Source organism: Heteronotia binoei, chromosome 19, assembly GCF_032191835.1.
Source record: "Heteronotia binoei isolate CCM8104 ecotype False Entrance Well chromosome 19, APGP_CSIRO_Hbin_v1, whole genome shotgun sequence".
NCBI lineage: Eukaryota > Metazoa > Chordata > Lepidosauria > Squamata > Gekkonidae > Heteronotia > Heteronotia binoei.
The window spans coordinates 8,048,185-8,066,365 of NC_083241.1; the positions used below are offsets into that span (position 1 = coordinate 8,048,185).

The 18,181-nt window shown below is 45.8% G+C and overlaps 1 protein-coding gene across 1 annotated transcript in view; it reads right to left on the minus strand.

Annotated features, from left to right (window-relative positions):
- The window catches only part of LOC132587957 (axoneme-associated protein mst101(2)-like), a 70,140-nt gene extending 55,301 nt beyond the window's left edge, over positions 1-14,839 (minus strand). The window contains exon 1 of the mRNA XM_060260371.1: positions 14,720-14,839. Coding sequence (XP_060116354.1) covers positions 14,720-14,839 — 120 coding nt within the window. The remainder of the gene's footprint in view (positions 1-14,719) is intronic.
- Between the last annotated feature and the right edge of the window lie 3,342 nt (positions 14,840-18,181).

The following is an 18,181-nucleotide window of genomic DNA, read 5'->3' on the forward strand; positions in this document are numbered from 1 at the left end:
GACGGTCTGGCCACCCTATCCTGAACCAGAGACATTTCATCTCCTGTCGGCTTTCCCCCAAGATTCAGTTTTTAAACTAAATCTTGGGGGAAAGCCGACAGGAGATGAAATGTCTCTGGTTTGGGAAGACTCATCTCAAAAAGATGAAGGTTAGCTGATACTTTTCTACCGGGTAATGGATCAAAGTTGTCCACTGAGATGGTGACAAACAGAATGGACTGCCTGCCAGAGTCTCGAGGCAGCAGGAGGAAGGTGGCAGCTTGCCTGGGAAATTATAGATATTTGTACACAAATGCTAGAAGTCTTCAAAGTAAAATTGGTGAGCTGGAATGTTTAGTGGTGGGAGAAAACATAGACATTGTGGGAATTTCAGAAACTTGGTGCAATGAGGAGAATCAGTGGGATATGGTGATTCCTGGATACAAATTATACCGGAAGGATAGGGAAGGAAGGGTTGGAGGTGGGGTGGCTCTGTATGTCAGAAAGGGCACATGGTCCAGTAAGACTGAGGTCAGAGAATTAGACTCCCTTCTAGAAATGCTTTGGGTTGAAATAGAAGGCCCAAAAGGCAATTTAACTGTGGGAGTTTGTTATCGCCCACCAAATCAAAAGTTAGAGGACGACTATAACATGATGGAAGGCTTAAAGATGGTGGCTAGATGTAAAAACTGTGTCATAGGTGATTTTAACTACCTGCAGATTGATTGGGTCAATATGTGTTCACGTCGAGAGAAAGAGATTGAGTTTCTAGATGCTCTCAATGACTGTGCTATGGAGCAGATGGTCACAGAACCTACCAGGGGTGGGGCAATCCTGGATTTGGTCCTAACTAATGCCCAAGACCTTGAGAGAAATGTAAAAGTGATCGCACCGCTTGGGAGCAGTGACCATAACGTTATTGATTTCACCATTTGTATAAATAGAGAGTTGCTCCAAAAGACCTGCACAACCATGTTTAACTTTAAAAGGGGTAAATTCTCTGAGATTAGGAGGCATGTGAAGAGGAAACTGAAAGGAAAGGTAAATACAGTCAAAACCCTTGGGGAAGCTTGGAGGCTATTTAAAACTACAATCCTAGAAGCTCAGATAAAATATATACCACAAGTTAGGAAAGGCATAAACAGGTATAAGAGAAGGCCTGCATGGTTAACAAAGTAATGGAAGCTGTAAAAGGTAAGAAGGACTCCTTTAAGCGGTGGAAAGCTAGTCCAAGTGAAATTAATAAAAGGGAACACAGGCAGTGGCAAATCAAATGCAAGACTGTGATCAGGCAGGCAAAAAGGGACTATGAGGAGCATATTGCAAAAACCATAAAGACCAACAATAAAAACTTCTTCAAATATATTAGAAGCAGGAAACCAGCCAGGGAGGCAGTTTGGCCCTTGGATGAGCAAGGGATCAAAGGAGTACTGAAGGAGGTTAGGGAAATGGCTGAGAAGCTGAATGCATTTTTTGCCTCCGTCTTCACTGTGGAAGATGAGAAGTGTTTGCCTGCTCCAGAACCACTTATATTGGAAGGGGTGTTGAAAGGCCTGAGTCAGATTGAGGTGACAAGAGAGGAGGTCCTACAACTGATAGACGAATTAAAAACTAATAAGTCATCAGGTCTGGATAGCATACATCCAAGAGTTCTGAAAGAACTCAAAGTTGAATTTGTGGATCTTTTGACAAAAATATGTAATCTTTCATTGAAATCTGCCTCCATTCCTGAGGACTGGAAGGTAGCAAATGTCACCCCCATCTTTAGAAAGGGTTCCAGAGGAGATCCGGGTAACTACAGGCCAGTCAGTCTGACTTCAATACCGGGAAAGTTGGTAGAAACCATTATCAAGGACAGAATGAGTAGGCACATTGATGAACATGAGTTATTGAGGAAGTCTCAGCATGGGCACATTGATGAACATGAGTTATTGAGGAAGTCTCAGCATGGGTTCTGTAAGGGAAGATCTTGCCTCACTAACCTGTTACATTTCTTTGAGGAGCTGAACAAAGATGTGGACAAAGGAGACCCAATAGATATTGTTTACCTTGACTTCCAGAAAGCTTTTGATAAAGTTCCTCATCAAAGGCTTCTTAGTAAGCTCGAGAGTCATGGGGTGTTTTCGCACTCACCTTCAGCCGGCGCCGCGACCCTCTTGACGACGGAGGATCTGTGCTGATTTCCCACACGAAGCGCTGGAGCAACCAGAAGAGCCGCCAATTTCCGGCGCGAAGCCCGCTCAAGCGTTTTCCTGCTTCCTGGCGATTTACGTTTGAGCGGGCTTCGCGCCGGAAATTGGCGGCTCTTCTGGTTGCTCCAGCGCTTCGTGTGGGAAATCAGCACAGATCCTCCGTCGTCAAGAGGGTCGCGGCGCCGGCTGAAGGTGAGTGCGAAAACACCCATGGAGTAAAAAGACAGGTCCTCTTGTGGATCAAAAACTGGATAATTAATAGGAAGCAGAGAGTGAGTATAAATGGGCAGTCTTCGCAGTGGAGGACAATAAGCAATAGAGTGCCGCAGGGCTCAGTACTGGGTCCCATGCTCTTTAACTTGTTCTTAAATGATTTGGAGTTGAGAGTAAGCAGTGAAGTGGCCAAGTTATGCACATTGGAGCCAAGAATCCCAGCTACAAATATAAGTTGACGGGGTGTGAACTGGCAGAGACTGATCAAGAGAGAGATCCTGGGGTAGTGGTAGATAACTCTCTGAAAATGTCATGACAGTGTGCGATTGCAATAACAAAGGCCAACGCCATGCTGGGAATTATTAGGAAGGGAACTGAAAACAAATCAGCCAGTATCATAATGCCCCTGTATAAATCAATGGTGTGGTCTCATTTAGAATACTGTGTGCAATTCTGGTCACCGCACCTCAAAAAGAATATTATAGCATTGGAAAAAGTGCAGAAAAGGGCAACTAGAATGATTACAGGTTTGGAACACTTTCCCTGTGAAGAAAGGTTGAAACGCTTGGGACTCTTTAGCTTGGAGAAACGTCGACTGCGGGGTGACATGATAAAGGTTTACAAGATTATGCATGGGATGGAGAAGGTAGAGAAAGAAGTACTTTTCTCCCTTTCTCACAATACAAGAACTCATGGGCATTCAATGAAATTGCTGAGCAGTTGGGTTAAAACGGATAAAAGGAAGTGCTTCTTCACCCAATGGGTGATTAACATGTGGAATTCACTGCCACAGGAGGTGGTGGCGGCTACAAGCATAGCCAGCTTCAAGAGGGGGTTAGATAAAAATATGGAGCAGCGGTCCATCAGTGGCTATTAGCCACAGTGTGTGTGTGTGTGTGTGTGTATATATATAAATTTTTTTGCCACTGTGTGATACAGAGTGTTGGACTGGATGGGCCATTGGCCTGATGCAACATGGCTTCTCTTATGTTCTTATGTGACACAGAGTGTTGGACTGGATGGGCCATTGGTCTGACCCAACATGGCTTCTCTTATGTTCTTCTGTGACACAGAGTGTTGGACTGGATGGGCCATTGGCCTGATGCAACATGGCTTCTCTTATGTTCTTATGAAGACTGAGGAAAAGTAGGAATTGAGCAGTTCTGCCCTCTCTTCATTACCTGTTATAATTTCACTTTCTTGCCCTTGCAATGGGCCTACCATGTCCTTGCTCTTTTTCTTACTCTGAACATAAGAAAAGAACCCTTTTTTGTTGTTTTTTGCATCTTTGGCCAGCCTAAGCTCATACTGAGCTCTAGCTTTCCTAACTTTTTCTCTACAAGCACTGGCGATTTGTTTATATTCATCCTTGGTTATAAGGTCCTCCTTCCAATTCCTAAAGCAGTTTTTTTTATTTTTTTATTTCTCAGGTCTTTAGAGAGCTGTTTATGGAGCCACTTCGGCTTCTTTAGGCTTTTTTCCATTTTTTCTTCTCATAGGAATCATCTGTGATTGCGCTTTCAGTATTTCGCTTTTAAGAAACTCCCACCCCTCCTGAACCCCCTTCCTCCTAAGTACTTCTGACCATGGGATTTTACCCAGCATAGTTCTAAGTTTATCAAAGTTTGCCTTTCTGAAGTTGATGTTGTTTACCTTGACTTCCAGAAAGCTTTTGATAAAGTTCCTCATCAAAGGCTCCTTAGAAAGCTTGAGAGTCATGGAGTAAAAGGACAGGTCCTCTTGTGGATCAAAAACTGGCTGAGTAATAGGAAGCAGAGAGTGAGTATAAATGGGCAGTCTTCGCAGTGGAGGACGGTAAGCAGTGGGGTGCCGCAGGGCTCGGTACTGGGTCCCATCCTCTTTAACTTGTTCATAAATGATTTAGAGTTGGGAGTGAGCAGTGAAGTGGCCAAATTTGCGGATGACACTAAATTGTTCAGGGTGGTGAGAACCAGAGAGGATTGTGAGGAACTCCAAAGGGATCTGTTGAGGCTGGGTGAGTGGGCGTCAACGTGGCAGATGCGGTTCAATGTGGCCAAGTGCAAAGTAATGCACATTGGGGCCAAGAATCCCAGCTACAAATACAAGTTGATGGGGTGTGAACTGGCAGAGACAGACCAAGAGAGAGATCTTGGGGTCATGGTAGATAATTCACTGAAAATGTCAAGACAGTGTGCGTTTGCAATAAAAAAGGCCAACGCCATGCTGGGAATTATTAGGAAGGGAATTGAAAACAAATCAGCCAGTATCATAATGCCTCTGTATAAATCGATGGTGCGGTCTCATTTGGAGTACTGTGTGCAGTTCTGGTCGCCGCACCTCAAAAAGGATATTATAGCATTGGAGAAAGTTCAGAAAAGGGCAACTAAAATGATTAAAGGGCTGGAACACCTTCCCTATGAAGAAAGGTTGAAACGCTTAGGGCTCTTTAGCTTGGAGAAACGTCGACTGAGGGGTGACATGATAGAAGTTTACAAGATAATGCATGGGATGGAGAAAGTAGAGAAAGAAGTACTTTTCTCCCTTTCTCACAATACAAGAACTCGTGGGCATTCGATGAAATTGCTGAGCAGACAGGTTAAAACGGATAAAAGGAAGTACTTTTTCACCCAAAGGGTGATTAACATGTGGAATTCACTGCCACAGGAGGTGGTGGAGTCCACAAGCATAGCCACCTTCAAGAAGGGGTTAGATAAAAATATGGAGCAGAGGTCCATCAGTGGCTATTAGCCACAGTGTGTGTGTGTGTGTGTGTGTGTGTGTATATATATATATATATATATATATATATATATATATTTGGCCACTGTGTGACACAGAATGTTGGACTGGATGGGCCATTGGCCTGATCTAACATGGCTTCTCTTATGTTCTTATGAAGTCCAACCTATAAGTCTGACTATGTATAGCTTTTCCCTTCCCTAAGATTGTAAATTCCAAAATCACATGGCCACTACTGCCCAGGGTGCCCACTATTTCCACTTCTTCAATCAGTTCTTCCTTGTTGGTGAGAATCATATCCAAGATAGCAGATCCCCTTGTTTCCTTCTTCACTTTCTGGAAAAGGAAGTTGTCAGCAAGACAAGTCAGGAATCTATTTGACTTTTCATTTTTAGCAGAGATGGACTTCCAACACATGTCCGGGTAATTGAAATCTCCCATGATCACTGTATCCCTTCTCTTGGAGAACTTTGCAATCTGCTGTAGAAGTATCTCATCCAAGTCCTCTGCCTAACTTGGTGGTCTATAGCAGACCCCCACAATAATATCACTGTTGTTTCTTACTCCTTTTATTTTTACCCAGAGACTCTCAACTGAGCTGCCATGCTCCGATTCACATATTTCCTCACAAGTATATACCTCCTTCACATATACTGCTAAATGTGGTCTCTTCTTTAGAGGTTGTTCAACAGATGCTAGATATCCATTTGAATGCTAATTCTGTGCACTTAGGCAGATCATGAGAGGGAGGGTAGGAAGGAGGGGGAGGTTGCATCAGTGCTTAGTTCTCATGACCCCTTCTTATATGTCCAGGGAAATGCTGTTTGCCAGTCTGGGGTCAGCATATTTTCTCCACACCAGTTTGGTCAGGGATCCTGGAGGTTGTTTGCCATCTTCTGGACATGGGACAGGGGTGTGTGTGTGTGTGGGGGGGAGGTATCTGTGAATTTCCTGCATTGTGCTGGGGGTTGGACTAGATGACCTTGGAAGTCCCTGCTCTATGATTCTATGCTGGAGGAGAAGACACTGCAGATGCTACATAGCTAGATACATGGGCTTCAAACTTCCTTCAAACTCCTTTGAGGCAAAATATCAGTGGAATTTCACAAAATATCAGTGGAATTTCAGATGCTGAAGCTGAAGCTCAAATCCTTTGGCCACCAAGTGAGAAGGGAACACCCACTGGAGAAGACCCTGATGCTGGGAAAGACAGAAGGCAAAAGAAGAAGGGAATGGCAAAAGATTAGATGGCTGGACAGCGTTACTGATATAACCAACATGAATTTGAGTAGACTTCGGGGGATGGTGGAAGACAGGAGAGCCTGGCGTGATTTGGTCCGTGGGGTCGCAAAGACTCCGACTTGACTGTGTGACTGAACAACAACAACAAAGCACAGATTATTCAGAAGAATCTTGCATATCCCAAGTATGTAGGGTTGCCAGCTCTGGGTTGAGAAATTCCAGGAGATTTGGGGGTCAGAGCCTAGGGAGGATAGGGTTTCAGGAGAGGAGAGGCCTCAGCAGGATATAATGCCCAGGAGTCCACCTTCCAAAACGCTCATTTTCTCCGGGAGAACTGATCTTGGTAGGTAGGCTAGATATCAGTTTTAATTCTGAGAGACCTCCACCTGAAGGCTGGTAACCCTTCAAGAATGACATGAATGTTGTAACCAAACTAGGTGTCCAATGAGATTTATTCTATTTGAGAATGACCCAAACAAGAACCAAGCTTCCCTCCATACATTGACTTAGCACTTCCTTGACGGAAAGGGCTTTTTGTTTGGAGCAGGAACTTCTTTGTATATTAGGCCACACCCCTCTGATGTAGCCAATCCTTGAAGAGCTTACACAGGCTCTTACTACAGGGCCTACTGTAAGCTCCAGGAGGATTGGCTAAATCATGTGGGTTGTGGCCTAATATGCCAAGGAGTTCCTGCTACAAAAGAGGCCCTGTTGACTGGACTTAATGGCTAATGTCAATACACAATAAATCTTTGACTGAGTGACTGGACTATGAGACGAGTTTAATTTTAGAAGTTTTGACCGATTTCTCACTAGGCTTGTTCCAGTCTTGGAGCTCTCCCCCAACCCCCGCCGTTTCTGTCCAATTTTGCACAAGTTGCTGCGGAGCTGCGATTTGCCCCACCTCTTTTCCGTGGCAAGCAAGAGCCTCTGAAAACTGCTTTCTGCTTGCCATAGGAAAGAGGTGGAGCAAATTGCAGGCCTGCGGCAGCTTATGCAAAAATAAGACAGAAGCACCAGGGGTGGGGGGTGGGGGAAGGGCTCTGAGACGGATTAGATGATAAATTTTGAATAAATGAGAGAATAACCTTGTTTCACACTATGTATATGTGCGCATACAAGTCTGTGTAAACTAGGATGTTGATTGTTGCAACCTTTGTGTAACAGTTGCTGGAAAGATTAAATAATTCTTGTTCTGCACAAACGTGCCCTTTAATTAGGGTCTCTGAAGAACAACGAACAGTCTCGAGGAGGCCCACGAGAAGTCGTCACAGGGGACTCTGTGTTGGAAGAGAGAAACAAACAAGCTCGTATCAACCGTGTTGGGAAGAAGATTGCAAGAAGCTCTCCTCCTGGCCAAGAAATGTCAATAACACAAAAATAATTAATAAGTTGTTCTTAGAAGATGAAGAATTTGCTAACCTTTTCAAAGTTCTTGGACACCCAGTGGAACCATGTGCAGCTCTCTACCTTTCAAAAGGGGCAAACAGGTGTGAGCGAGCCAGTAACCTTTGTGTAGTTAAATCCTCATTGTCTTCCCGTGTGTGAGGTCCAGTTCAAAGTACTGGTTTTAACCTTTAGGGGAAGGAAAGGTCTCCTGTGCAAGTGCCAGTTGTTTCCGACTCTGGGGTGATGTAGCTTTCACAACGTTTTCATGGCAGACTTTTTACGGGGTGGTTTGCCATTGCCTTCCCCAGTCATCTACACTCTCCCCCAGTCATCTACACTTTCCCCCAGCCATCTACACTTTTACCGACCTTGGAAGGATGGAAAGCTGAGTCAACCTTGAGCCAGCTACCTGAAAACTCAGCTTCTGCCGGGGATCGAACTCAGGTCGTGAGCAGAGCTTAGGACTGCAGTACTGCAGCTTTAACAGGCGCTTTTTTAACCTTTAAGATCCTAATAAATTTGGGACCAGGATACTTCAATGACTTTCTGCTGCAGCATCGCAAGCCCGCCTGATGACTGAGAGACTGTGCTCTGTCTCGCCAACATCTGTCCCTTGACTCTCCAATTTTCGTCCCCCAACTTCTGAAGTTCACTGCAGAACATTTCTTTCCTCGTGTCTGCCCCATGACTGTAGAACTCCCTTCCCCGTAAGTTCCCCGTAAGATCTTGTATCCCCCTTATTAGTCTTCCAGACGACCATCACAATGAGGGATGCTGTGAAGCTACTTGTCCCTCAATTTAATTTAATTTAATTTGCAATTTATACCCCGCCGTATCCTGCAAGGCGGGCTCAGGGGGGCTTACAACATTAAAACATTACAATAACAATAAATAAAACATATCCAATCCAGCACAACAAATTTTAAAATCTCATAAACATAATACATAAAATAGAGGGTCATAACTCTGACAATAATACAGCCAGCGGCCATAGTTCAGCAAGCAGTGCGACTTCAGCTGGTTGACACCAAAATGACAATGTCATTCTTGACTCATTAAAGTGATCTACTTCTTGAGCGCAGAATCGCTCACAATTACCACCTCACACCCCCCCTTTTGCACCAATGCAATTGGCTGCATCTTTTAAACAATCAGTTTTGGATATATTGCCCCAAATCTGGGGAATTCGTTTTTCAGTTGTCATTGCAATACTATATTGCAAGTTCAACAAGCCCAAGTGTTATGTATTGACTTTAGAGTGTACAGCGTGGCGAGCCCTACAGAAGGCGACCTCTGGGTCCCCGGATGTAGCTCGCCATTCACCCCGCCCACCAAGACCTGTGGCGGGAAGTTTGGATGGTCTAGGATTGGCCTGGTCAAACCAGGGGGCAGTTCCGAGCGATGTATGTAAGCGGGGCCCGGCCCGCGTGCTCCCTCTCTTGTAATGTGCTCACAATAAAGAATGTTGCCTTCAAACCGTCTCGGTTCTCAGTACATTACACCAAGATACATCTTTTCTTTAATTGTGGTGATCCCCTGAGTCTGTGCGCGTGAGATGGTTTGCCTTTTCTCCCAGGCTTATACAACTATCAAATACATTAAGGTTGATCAGAATCATTGTCTTTTGGCGATTGAGGGAAAATGTATAGCAGCTTTACGTTTCATGACGTCTCCAAAAGATCTTTGAGAACTGCAGTTTGGTGAAGTTACTGAGGATTCTTTTACAGAGGTCTCTGTCTCCTCTAACAGAACTACAATTCCCAAGGTTCCTCAGCAAGAAGGAAACTGGTAAATCAATCAGACAGAAGTTGAAAGTACGAATCAGGAAGCTTCCCTGGTGAAATCTTATATCCACGACTAATGCATGAAGTGTCTCAGTGGCAGAGCATCTGCTTGGTAAGCGGAAGGTCCCAAGTTCAATCCCCGGCATCTCCAACTAAAAAAAAAAAAAAGGGTCCAGGCAAATAGGCATGAAAAACCTCAGCTTGGAGAGCCGCTGCCAGTCTTAGACAAGACTGACTTTGATGGACCGAGGGTCTGATTCAGTATAAGGCAGCTTCATATGTTTGTTTCAGTTTCATTTATTGTACAATCAAAGACCAGCATAGATAAAATACTACAACGTTATTGATGGGGGAAAAAACTCCCACAGATAAAAATAGACAATCATATAAATAGACAGTAATATAGCAATTAATGCAAACTCAGATAATGGAAGCAATTGATGGATTTTACAGGCTGTTGCACGACATTTTGCAAGTGAGGCTGCAGTTGCTGGGTTTCTCTTCTAGGCAGGGCTTTTCTGTAGCAGGAACTCCTTTGATTATAAGGCCACACACCCCTGATGCAGCCAATCCTCCAAGAGCTTACAGTAGGCCCTGTACTGAGAGCCCTGTAAGGAATTCTAGCAGGACCTCCTTTGCATATTAGGCCACACACCCCTGATGCAGCCAATCCTCCTGGAGCTTACAGTAGGCCCTGTACAAAGAGCCCTGTAAGGAATTCTAGCAGGACCTCCTTTGCATATTAGGCCACACCCCCCTGATGCAGCCAATCCTCCTGGAGCTTACAGTAGGCCCTGTACAAAGAGCCCTGTAAGGAATTCTAGCAGGACCTCCTTTGCCTATTAGGCCACACCCCCTGATGCAGCCAATCCTCCTGGAGCTTACAGTAGGCCCTGTACAAAGAGCCCTGTAAGGAATTCTAGCAGGACCTCCTTTGCATATTAGGCCACACCCCCCTGATGCAGCCAATCCTCCTGGAGCTTACAGTAGGCCCTGTACAAAGAGCCCTGTAAGGAATTCTAGCAGGACCTCCTCTGCATATTAGGCCACACACCCCTGATGCAGCCAATCCTCCAAGAGCTTACAATAGGCCCTGCTACAAAAAAGCCCTGCTTCTAGGAGTAGCCTAACATACTCCAGACTTGTTCTTCCGGGTATTCTGTCATTCAAAGGGGTGATGGTCGTAGTGCAAGCATCTTGATAGAAGGGATAACATAGAAGAATGTGATCTACAGTCTCCTTCATTGCAGGGGGCAAAGCCTTTTCCCAAGGGGAATTCTATAAAATCGCCCATCTAAAGCCAGTTTGGTGTAGTGGTTAAGTGTGCGGACTCTTATCTGGGAGAACCGGGTTTGATTCCCCACTCCTCCACTTGCGCCTGCTAGCATGGCCTTGGGTCAGCCATAGCTCTGGCAGAGGTTGTCCTTGAAAGGGCAGCTGCTGTGAGAGCCCTCTCCAGCCCCACCCACCTCACAGGGTGTCAGTTGTGGGGGAGGAAGACAAAGGAGATTGTGAGCTGCTCTGAGACTCTTTGGAGTGGAGGGCGGGATATAAATCCATATCTTCATCTACCTCACAGGGTGTCTGTTGTGGGGGAGGAAGGGAAAGGAGATTGTGAGCCACTCTGAGACTCTTTGGAGTGGAGGGTGGGATATAAATCCAATATCTTCATCTACCACACAGGGTGTCTGTTGTGGGGGAGGAAGGTAAGGGAGATTGTGAGCTGCTCTGAGACTCTTTGGAGTGGAGGGCGGGATATAAATCCAATATCTTCTTCTTCTTCTTCTAAAGCAGTGGAGGAAAGCGCAGCACACCTTGCACGTTGTAAGCCGAAATGCCCTCAAAACGAGGTTGGGGAATTAGTTAGGTGGACACCCGGCTTAATAGGAATCTTTTTACCAAATGTATACCAGGCTCAACCATCCAGAAGGTATATGCTCAATAAAAGGACTCTAATTTAATAAAAACCAATTGTAATTTATATGGAATAATAGTTCTTTCACACAAGATAAAATACAAAACAATCACACATTCACACAGGTCTAAGGAAATACAGATAGATCGATAGGGGAACATATATGGATAACAGACAGGGCAATAATTACCTCTCGCAGACTCCAAGGAAGACTCCGATGGCGACAAGTGAGGGAATGGGGGAGGACCCGAAACTGATCAGGAATCGGGGCTGGATCTACACAGCGGGAAATGGGTTGCTGAATAGAAGCACACCTGTGGATAGCTAGTCCACAGGTTATAAAGAGTCACCTAAGTCCCGAGGGGATGGGAGGTGACTGGGAGGGGAGATGGGAGGTTCTGCTGATGACCACGAAGGCTGGACATCGGCTGAACCAATGGTGAGTCTTTGGTGACACCTGATTGGGTGTTTGCTTTGACCAATGAACTTCACCTTCGTCCTGGGCATCCTGGAAACTTCCAGGTTGCGACAGGGCCTGAGGTGGCTCCGATGGTATCAGTATGGAAATGGCTGGGTGCTTGGGATGAGATGGGATTATCTGGGAAGGTGACAATAGAGAATCAAATATTGACCTAGGTATCCCCGGTGTATACAAAAGACTTGGATGTGACAGGAGAGATCCTTCCTCTTTTACCATCATCTCCTGGGCAAGAGTTATTGTTCAGGATATTGCTGAGCAATTAGGATCAACAGTTGAACTGTTAATCTATTCATAAAACGGACAGGTTGCTTGCGGGCTAGGAATGACTCAGGGTGTGTACGTGAGATTCCCACTAAGAAGGAAGGAAGTCCAACCTGGCAGGAAGATGGCTACAAGTGGTGTTAGCGAAACACAGAGGTTTCCATGCTTAGCGCTTCAACACCGGCCGCCTGGACAGCTCCGTGGCGGCGCAGCTTCTTCCTCACCATGGCGGGCCCGCTCAGTGACGGGAGAAACGTTCGTGCATGTTGGCAAGCACTCCGTGCCTGTTTAGAATGCCTGCACAATTATGCTGCTTGTACACATGAGTCCCATTTGGTTCCTGGATGGCTTTACTCGCACTCTCTGGCCAGACGGGTGCAAGCTCACTTCTCCAGGCGCCCTGGCAACCATGCTTGTGACTATAATATTTGGGAAAGACGGGTCGTTTCCTCACAACGTGTGGAAGCCCTCCTGTGACTGTGCGCCTCCAAGAGAAGAAGACTGTAAAAGAAGACCGTAGATTTACACCCCTCCCTTCTCTCTGAATCAGAGTCTCAGAGCGGCTTACAGTTTAGGAGGAATGAAGACCCTGTGAATTTAAGGGGAGGTCTTTGCGAGCTTCCTGCATTGTGCAGGGGGTTGGACTAGATAACCCTAGAAGTCCCTTCCAACTCTAGGATTCTATGATTCTATCTCCTTTACCTTCCCCCACCCCACAACAGACACCCTGTGGGGTAAGTGGGGCTGAGAGAGCTCTAACAGAAGCTGCCCTTCCAAGGACAACTATTGCCTGAGCTATGGCTGACCCATGGCCATTCCAGCAGCTGGAAGTGGAGGAGCGGGGAATCAAGCCTCCCAGATAAGAGTCTGCACACTTAACCACTACACCAAACTGGCCCTTTCAAGGACAACTCCCATGAGAACTATGGCTGACCCAAGGCCATTCCAGCAGGTGCAGGTGGAGGAGTGGGGAATCAAACCCGGTTCTCCCAGATAAGAGTCTGCACACTTAACCACTACACCAAGCTGGCTGGGACAGATAGGCAGATGGCTTGACTATATATCTGATATTCATAGAGGATGAGAAAGTAGGAACTCTCCCTAAATCAAGCCAAAGTGTCCTTAGGTGAGAGAGCTAGTGGTTTATAGTGGTTGACTAGAATCTGGGAGACCCATGTTCAAATTCATACTCTGCCAGGGAAGCGGACGCTACTGGGCCTACACTGCAGGGAGATCATAAGGATTACCAAGATAACAGGAGGTGTCGGTGGCTACAAGAATAGACAGCTTCAAGAGGGAATGGATAAGTATATGGAGCAGAGGTCCATCAGTGGCTATTAGCCACAGCTTATTGTTGGAACTCTCTGTCTGGGGCAGTGATGCTTTGTATGCTTGGTGCTTGGGGGAGGGGCACAGTGGAAGGCCTTCTAGCCCCACTGGTGGACCTCTTGATGGCACTTGTTGTTGTTTTGGCCACTGTGTGACACAGTGTTGGACTGGATGGGCCATTGGCCTGATCCAACATGACTTCTCTTATGTTCCTATGTCTGGGGCAGTGATGCTCTGTATTCTTGGTGCTTGGGAGGGGCAACAGGGTGTGGGCTTCTAGTATCCTGGCTCCACTGGTGGACCTCCAGATGGCACCTTTGTTTTTTTGGCCACTGTGTGACACAGAGTGTTGCACTGGATGGGCCATTGGCCTGATCCAACATGGCTTCTCTTATGCTCTTCTGTGACACAGAGTGTTGCACTGGATGGGCCATTGGCCTGATCCAACATGGCTTCCCTTATGTCCTTAACGTTCACCCAGTGTTTTGAACGCTCCGAAGCGCTTGCGCAAATGCTCCGTATTGTGCTGATAATGATGATTTTTGAGAACAATGCACCAGGTACCCAACAAGGTCAACCGGATTCTGTACTTCCTCAGAGTCTCATAATGACAGATTAGAAACCCATCTGCCGCTGGGTGATATAAAACCCGATTATCCTTTGCCATTTATGGCGGTGGGGGGGGGGGGTGATGCTTGATGCTCTTATTCCCATTTTAGTTTCCCCCCCCTCCCTCTTTGGCAGGGGTGATGATAACCACTTTGCTTCCCCTCTCTCCATCCACATCCATTAGTGGGATGCTTTGCAATATGTTGCTTGTCATCTGTTTCAAAGGCACAGCGATGTGATGCAGGTATGCCAGATGGGTAACCCTAGTGTGACTAATTATTGTGTATTTGCCTTTAATTATTATCATTTATTACGGAGGAAAAGACAATAGAGATTCCCAGACTAGGAGGAGTAGGTTGGCAGGGGGGGAGTCTGCCCTCCCCTTCTTCTTCCAAAAGGCCGATATCATACGGCAAAACCAAATAATAATAAAAAAAAGACAACGGGAATATAGTCCAGGAGAGAATTGACGTGTATGTAGGATTTTTTTTAAAAAGTGGAGCTAAAATGGCTTGTTGTGTTTTGTGGGGCTGAAAAATGTCTCCCCTTTGGGGGAAATTTTTTAGCATTCCTGAGTCGCCCTCCTCCTGCTCGCTTTGCTTACACGTTTAAATTGCTTTTCTGCTCCGTTTTGCTTGGCAATATCTAGGGATGTGTATGAACTGGCTCGAATTTTGGCTGGTTCGTGAACTGAAGAGCCGCCGCGAATTTTACAGTTGTTCATGGTGGGTTGTGAAGAGCAGAAAGCAGGGGTTTGAATGGCTGCGAGCTGTTTAAACCCTTGCTTTCTATTCATCACAAAAAAATAGCTGAGCGGCGGGGAATAGAAAGCACACGTACGTCATATGCATTGAAATCTGAGGGTTCCATGTAGTTATGTCTAACAAACTTTGGTAGGTCCATCATCCAAGAAGGAATGGCATCCCCCTTTTAAGCTGAAATACAACCACCACATCTGAGAGAGCCAATTTGGTGTAGTGGTTAAGTGTGTGGACTCTTGTCTGGGAGAACTGGGTTTGATTCCCCACTCCTTCACTTGCAGCTGCTAGCATGGCCTTGGGTTAGCCATAGCTCTGGCAGAGGTTGTCCTTGAAAGGGCGGCTGCTGTGAGAGCCCTGTCAGCCCCACCCACCTCACAGGGTGTCTGTTGTGGGGGGAGAAGGTATAGGACAGGGGTGGCCAACGGTAGCTCTCCGGATGTTTTTACCTACAACTCCCATCAGCCCCAGCTACCGTTGGCCACCCCTTATATAAGTAAGCCGCTCTGAGTCTCTGATTCAGAGAGACGGGCAGGGTATAAACCTGAAATCTAATCTAAACAACCACATCGTCTCTCCATAAGTTCCTAAATTAGTTATTCACTGAGTGAAAGAAAACAGCTTATTTTGTTTGTTCTGAACCTAATGACAGCCTCTGGCAAAAAAACCCCTCTCTCCCTAGAGTTCCACGTAGGACAAAGACTCACAATTTTTCATGGGTGAAAATGCTTCCTCAGATGAAGAATCATAGAATTATAGAATCATAGAGTTGGAGGAGACCCCCAGGATCATCTAGTCCACCACCCCCAATGCAGGAGATTCACAAATATCTCTCCTTAAATTCATAGGATCAGCATTGCTCCACCACCTCCCGAGGAAGCCTGTTCCACTGTGGAACTGTTCTAACCGTCAGGATGGAAGTTCTTCCTAATGTTTAATCAGAAGCTCTTCTGATTTAATTTCAACCCATTGGTTCTGGTCCTACCTTCTGCGGCAACAGAAAACAACTCCATACCATCCTTTATATGACAGCCCTTCAAGTCCTTGAAGATGGCGATCATATCACCTCTTAGACGCCACCTCTCAAGGCTAAACATCCCCAGCTCCTTCAACCTTTCCTCATAGGACTTGGTCTCCAGATCCCTCATCATCTCTGTTGCCCTCCTCTGGACCCGTTCCAACTTGTCTATATCCTTCTTAAAATGTGGTGCCCAGAACGGAACACAATACTCCAGGTGAGGTCTTACCAGAGCGGAGTGAAGCAATACCATCACTTCATGTGATCTGGACACAATACCTCGGTTAATACAGCTCAAAATTGCATTTGTCTTTTTCCGCCACCGCAATGCGCTGTGGACTCATGTTCAGTATGTGGTCCACTAAGACCCCTAGATCCTTTTTGCACAGACTACTGCCAAGACAATTCTCCCCCATCCCATAACTATGCATTGGATTTTCCCTACCTAAAGGCAGAATACTGCAGGAAGACACCCCCCGCCCCAGACAAGACAGAGACTCCATCAGACACAGAGTGGGGGGGCGGTCTCAGGCCGAATTTAGTGACCATGCCCTCTGTCCTGCAGCCTGGGATCTGAAGTGGAAGTCCCGCAGCTGCCAGCCTTATCCCTGGGATCATCAAGACCCTTGGAATGCTTCGCACTTCCAACATTTGGGAGATAAAACTTTGTTAATCTTGGAGAGCTGAAGGGGGGTAATATACCACCTGTGGAACAACTTAAAAACATTTTCACGAAAATTAATAGGCTCCTTTTATCACATTTGGTGGACATGTAAAGTTGTTAAAAAATTTTGGTTGAGTCTCTACGGTATGTTGAAGGCAATACTTGATGTTAATATTTGTTTTAAACCCGAGTTAATGCTTCTCTCATTTGTCAGAAAAGAGGTCCCCTTAGAGGATGAATATTTAACAATTTACATTATCACTGCGGCGCGAATTGTATTCGCTAAATACTGGAGACAAAAGATATGTCCAGATATGAGTGAAGTCATAGCTAAAATCCTTCAGGCTGCAGAGTCAGATATTTTATCAAACTTGCTAAAAGGGATATCTGAAAGTGAAGCTAGTAGAAAATGGGTAAAATTTTATAATTGGATAGGAAAAAGAAATAACATACTACATTAGTAGTAGTATTTGTTAATTACTTGGTAAATGGATGTTGGTGATGTATTCTTTTTTTTCTCTTATTAATTTGTATCCCTAAATACCTCCTTAAGGATGAAAGATATGTGTGTAATAGTAAGAGTATTTTCCTTTTTTTCTCTATGTAAAAGAATTGTTGGAAAATATTGATGACTCAATAAAATTTTGAAAAAGTAAAAAAAAAAAAAAAAAAAAAGACCCTTGGAATGCTAGAGAAGGCTGGACCAGAGGGAGGCACAAGAGGGATGCTGTAATGTGTAGATGGCAGCTGTGTACCAGTCAACCTCTGTCTGTGAGCCTGAGTCACCACACAGGATCAGAGCTGACAGCCCTGCATGCTACTCAGCTGCTGGTGAGTTGCACTTGTCCTCAGATGACTCAGCAAGTCGGTGACCTGCACCTATCCCTGAATGACTCGGCAAGGTCTTCCTGATGCAAGCAGCCAGCAGAAGGTGAGCCAACGTTAGGGCTGCCAAGCTCCCACTGGGAGTGGGGAATCCTCTGGTTTGGGGAGCCCCAACCGGCCTGTGCAGAGCAGGCTGCCGGGAGGATCCCTGCCCCCAAAGAGCCCTGCGTGGTGACATCACCCAAATGTTGCTCTGGGGACACTCTAGAATTTGTGGTAAGAAACCCCTCTATGTTAGAGTTTTAACTTGAATCCTAGAACGTCCCTGGCACCACGTGCCCTGCATGATGATGTCACTTCCAGGTGATGTCAGTGCACCGTGTGTGCTTTGTGGATGAGAGAGGAGTCCCCCACCACAGTGGCAGAGGGATTTGGCAACCCTAGCCAGTGTGGAACTAACTTGTCCACAACCTGCTGCTGTTCTGAGTTCTAGACCTTGGGCTGTTTGATACTCTGGACTGTGACCTGGCTTGTCTTTGGATTCTGGTTTGACCTTTGGGTCTTTGAGTATCTTTGCTGTGACCCTGGACTGTGTTTGGACTATGTTTGCTGTCTGCCTGAACTCTGACACAATTTAGCTTTCAGTGTGTTCAAATGGCAGGTAGCCAAAAGGCCTTGGAAACATAATAAGGAGGGGATGAGGGGATTACTGTCCCCCTTTGTTCTCATCACTTTGTATTAAGAACATAAGAGAAGCCATGTTGGATCAGGCCAATGGCCCATCCAGTCCAACACTCTGTG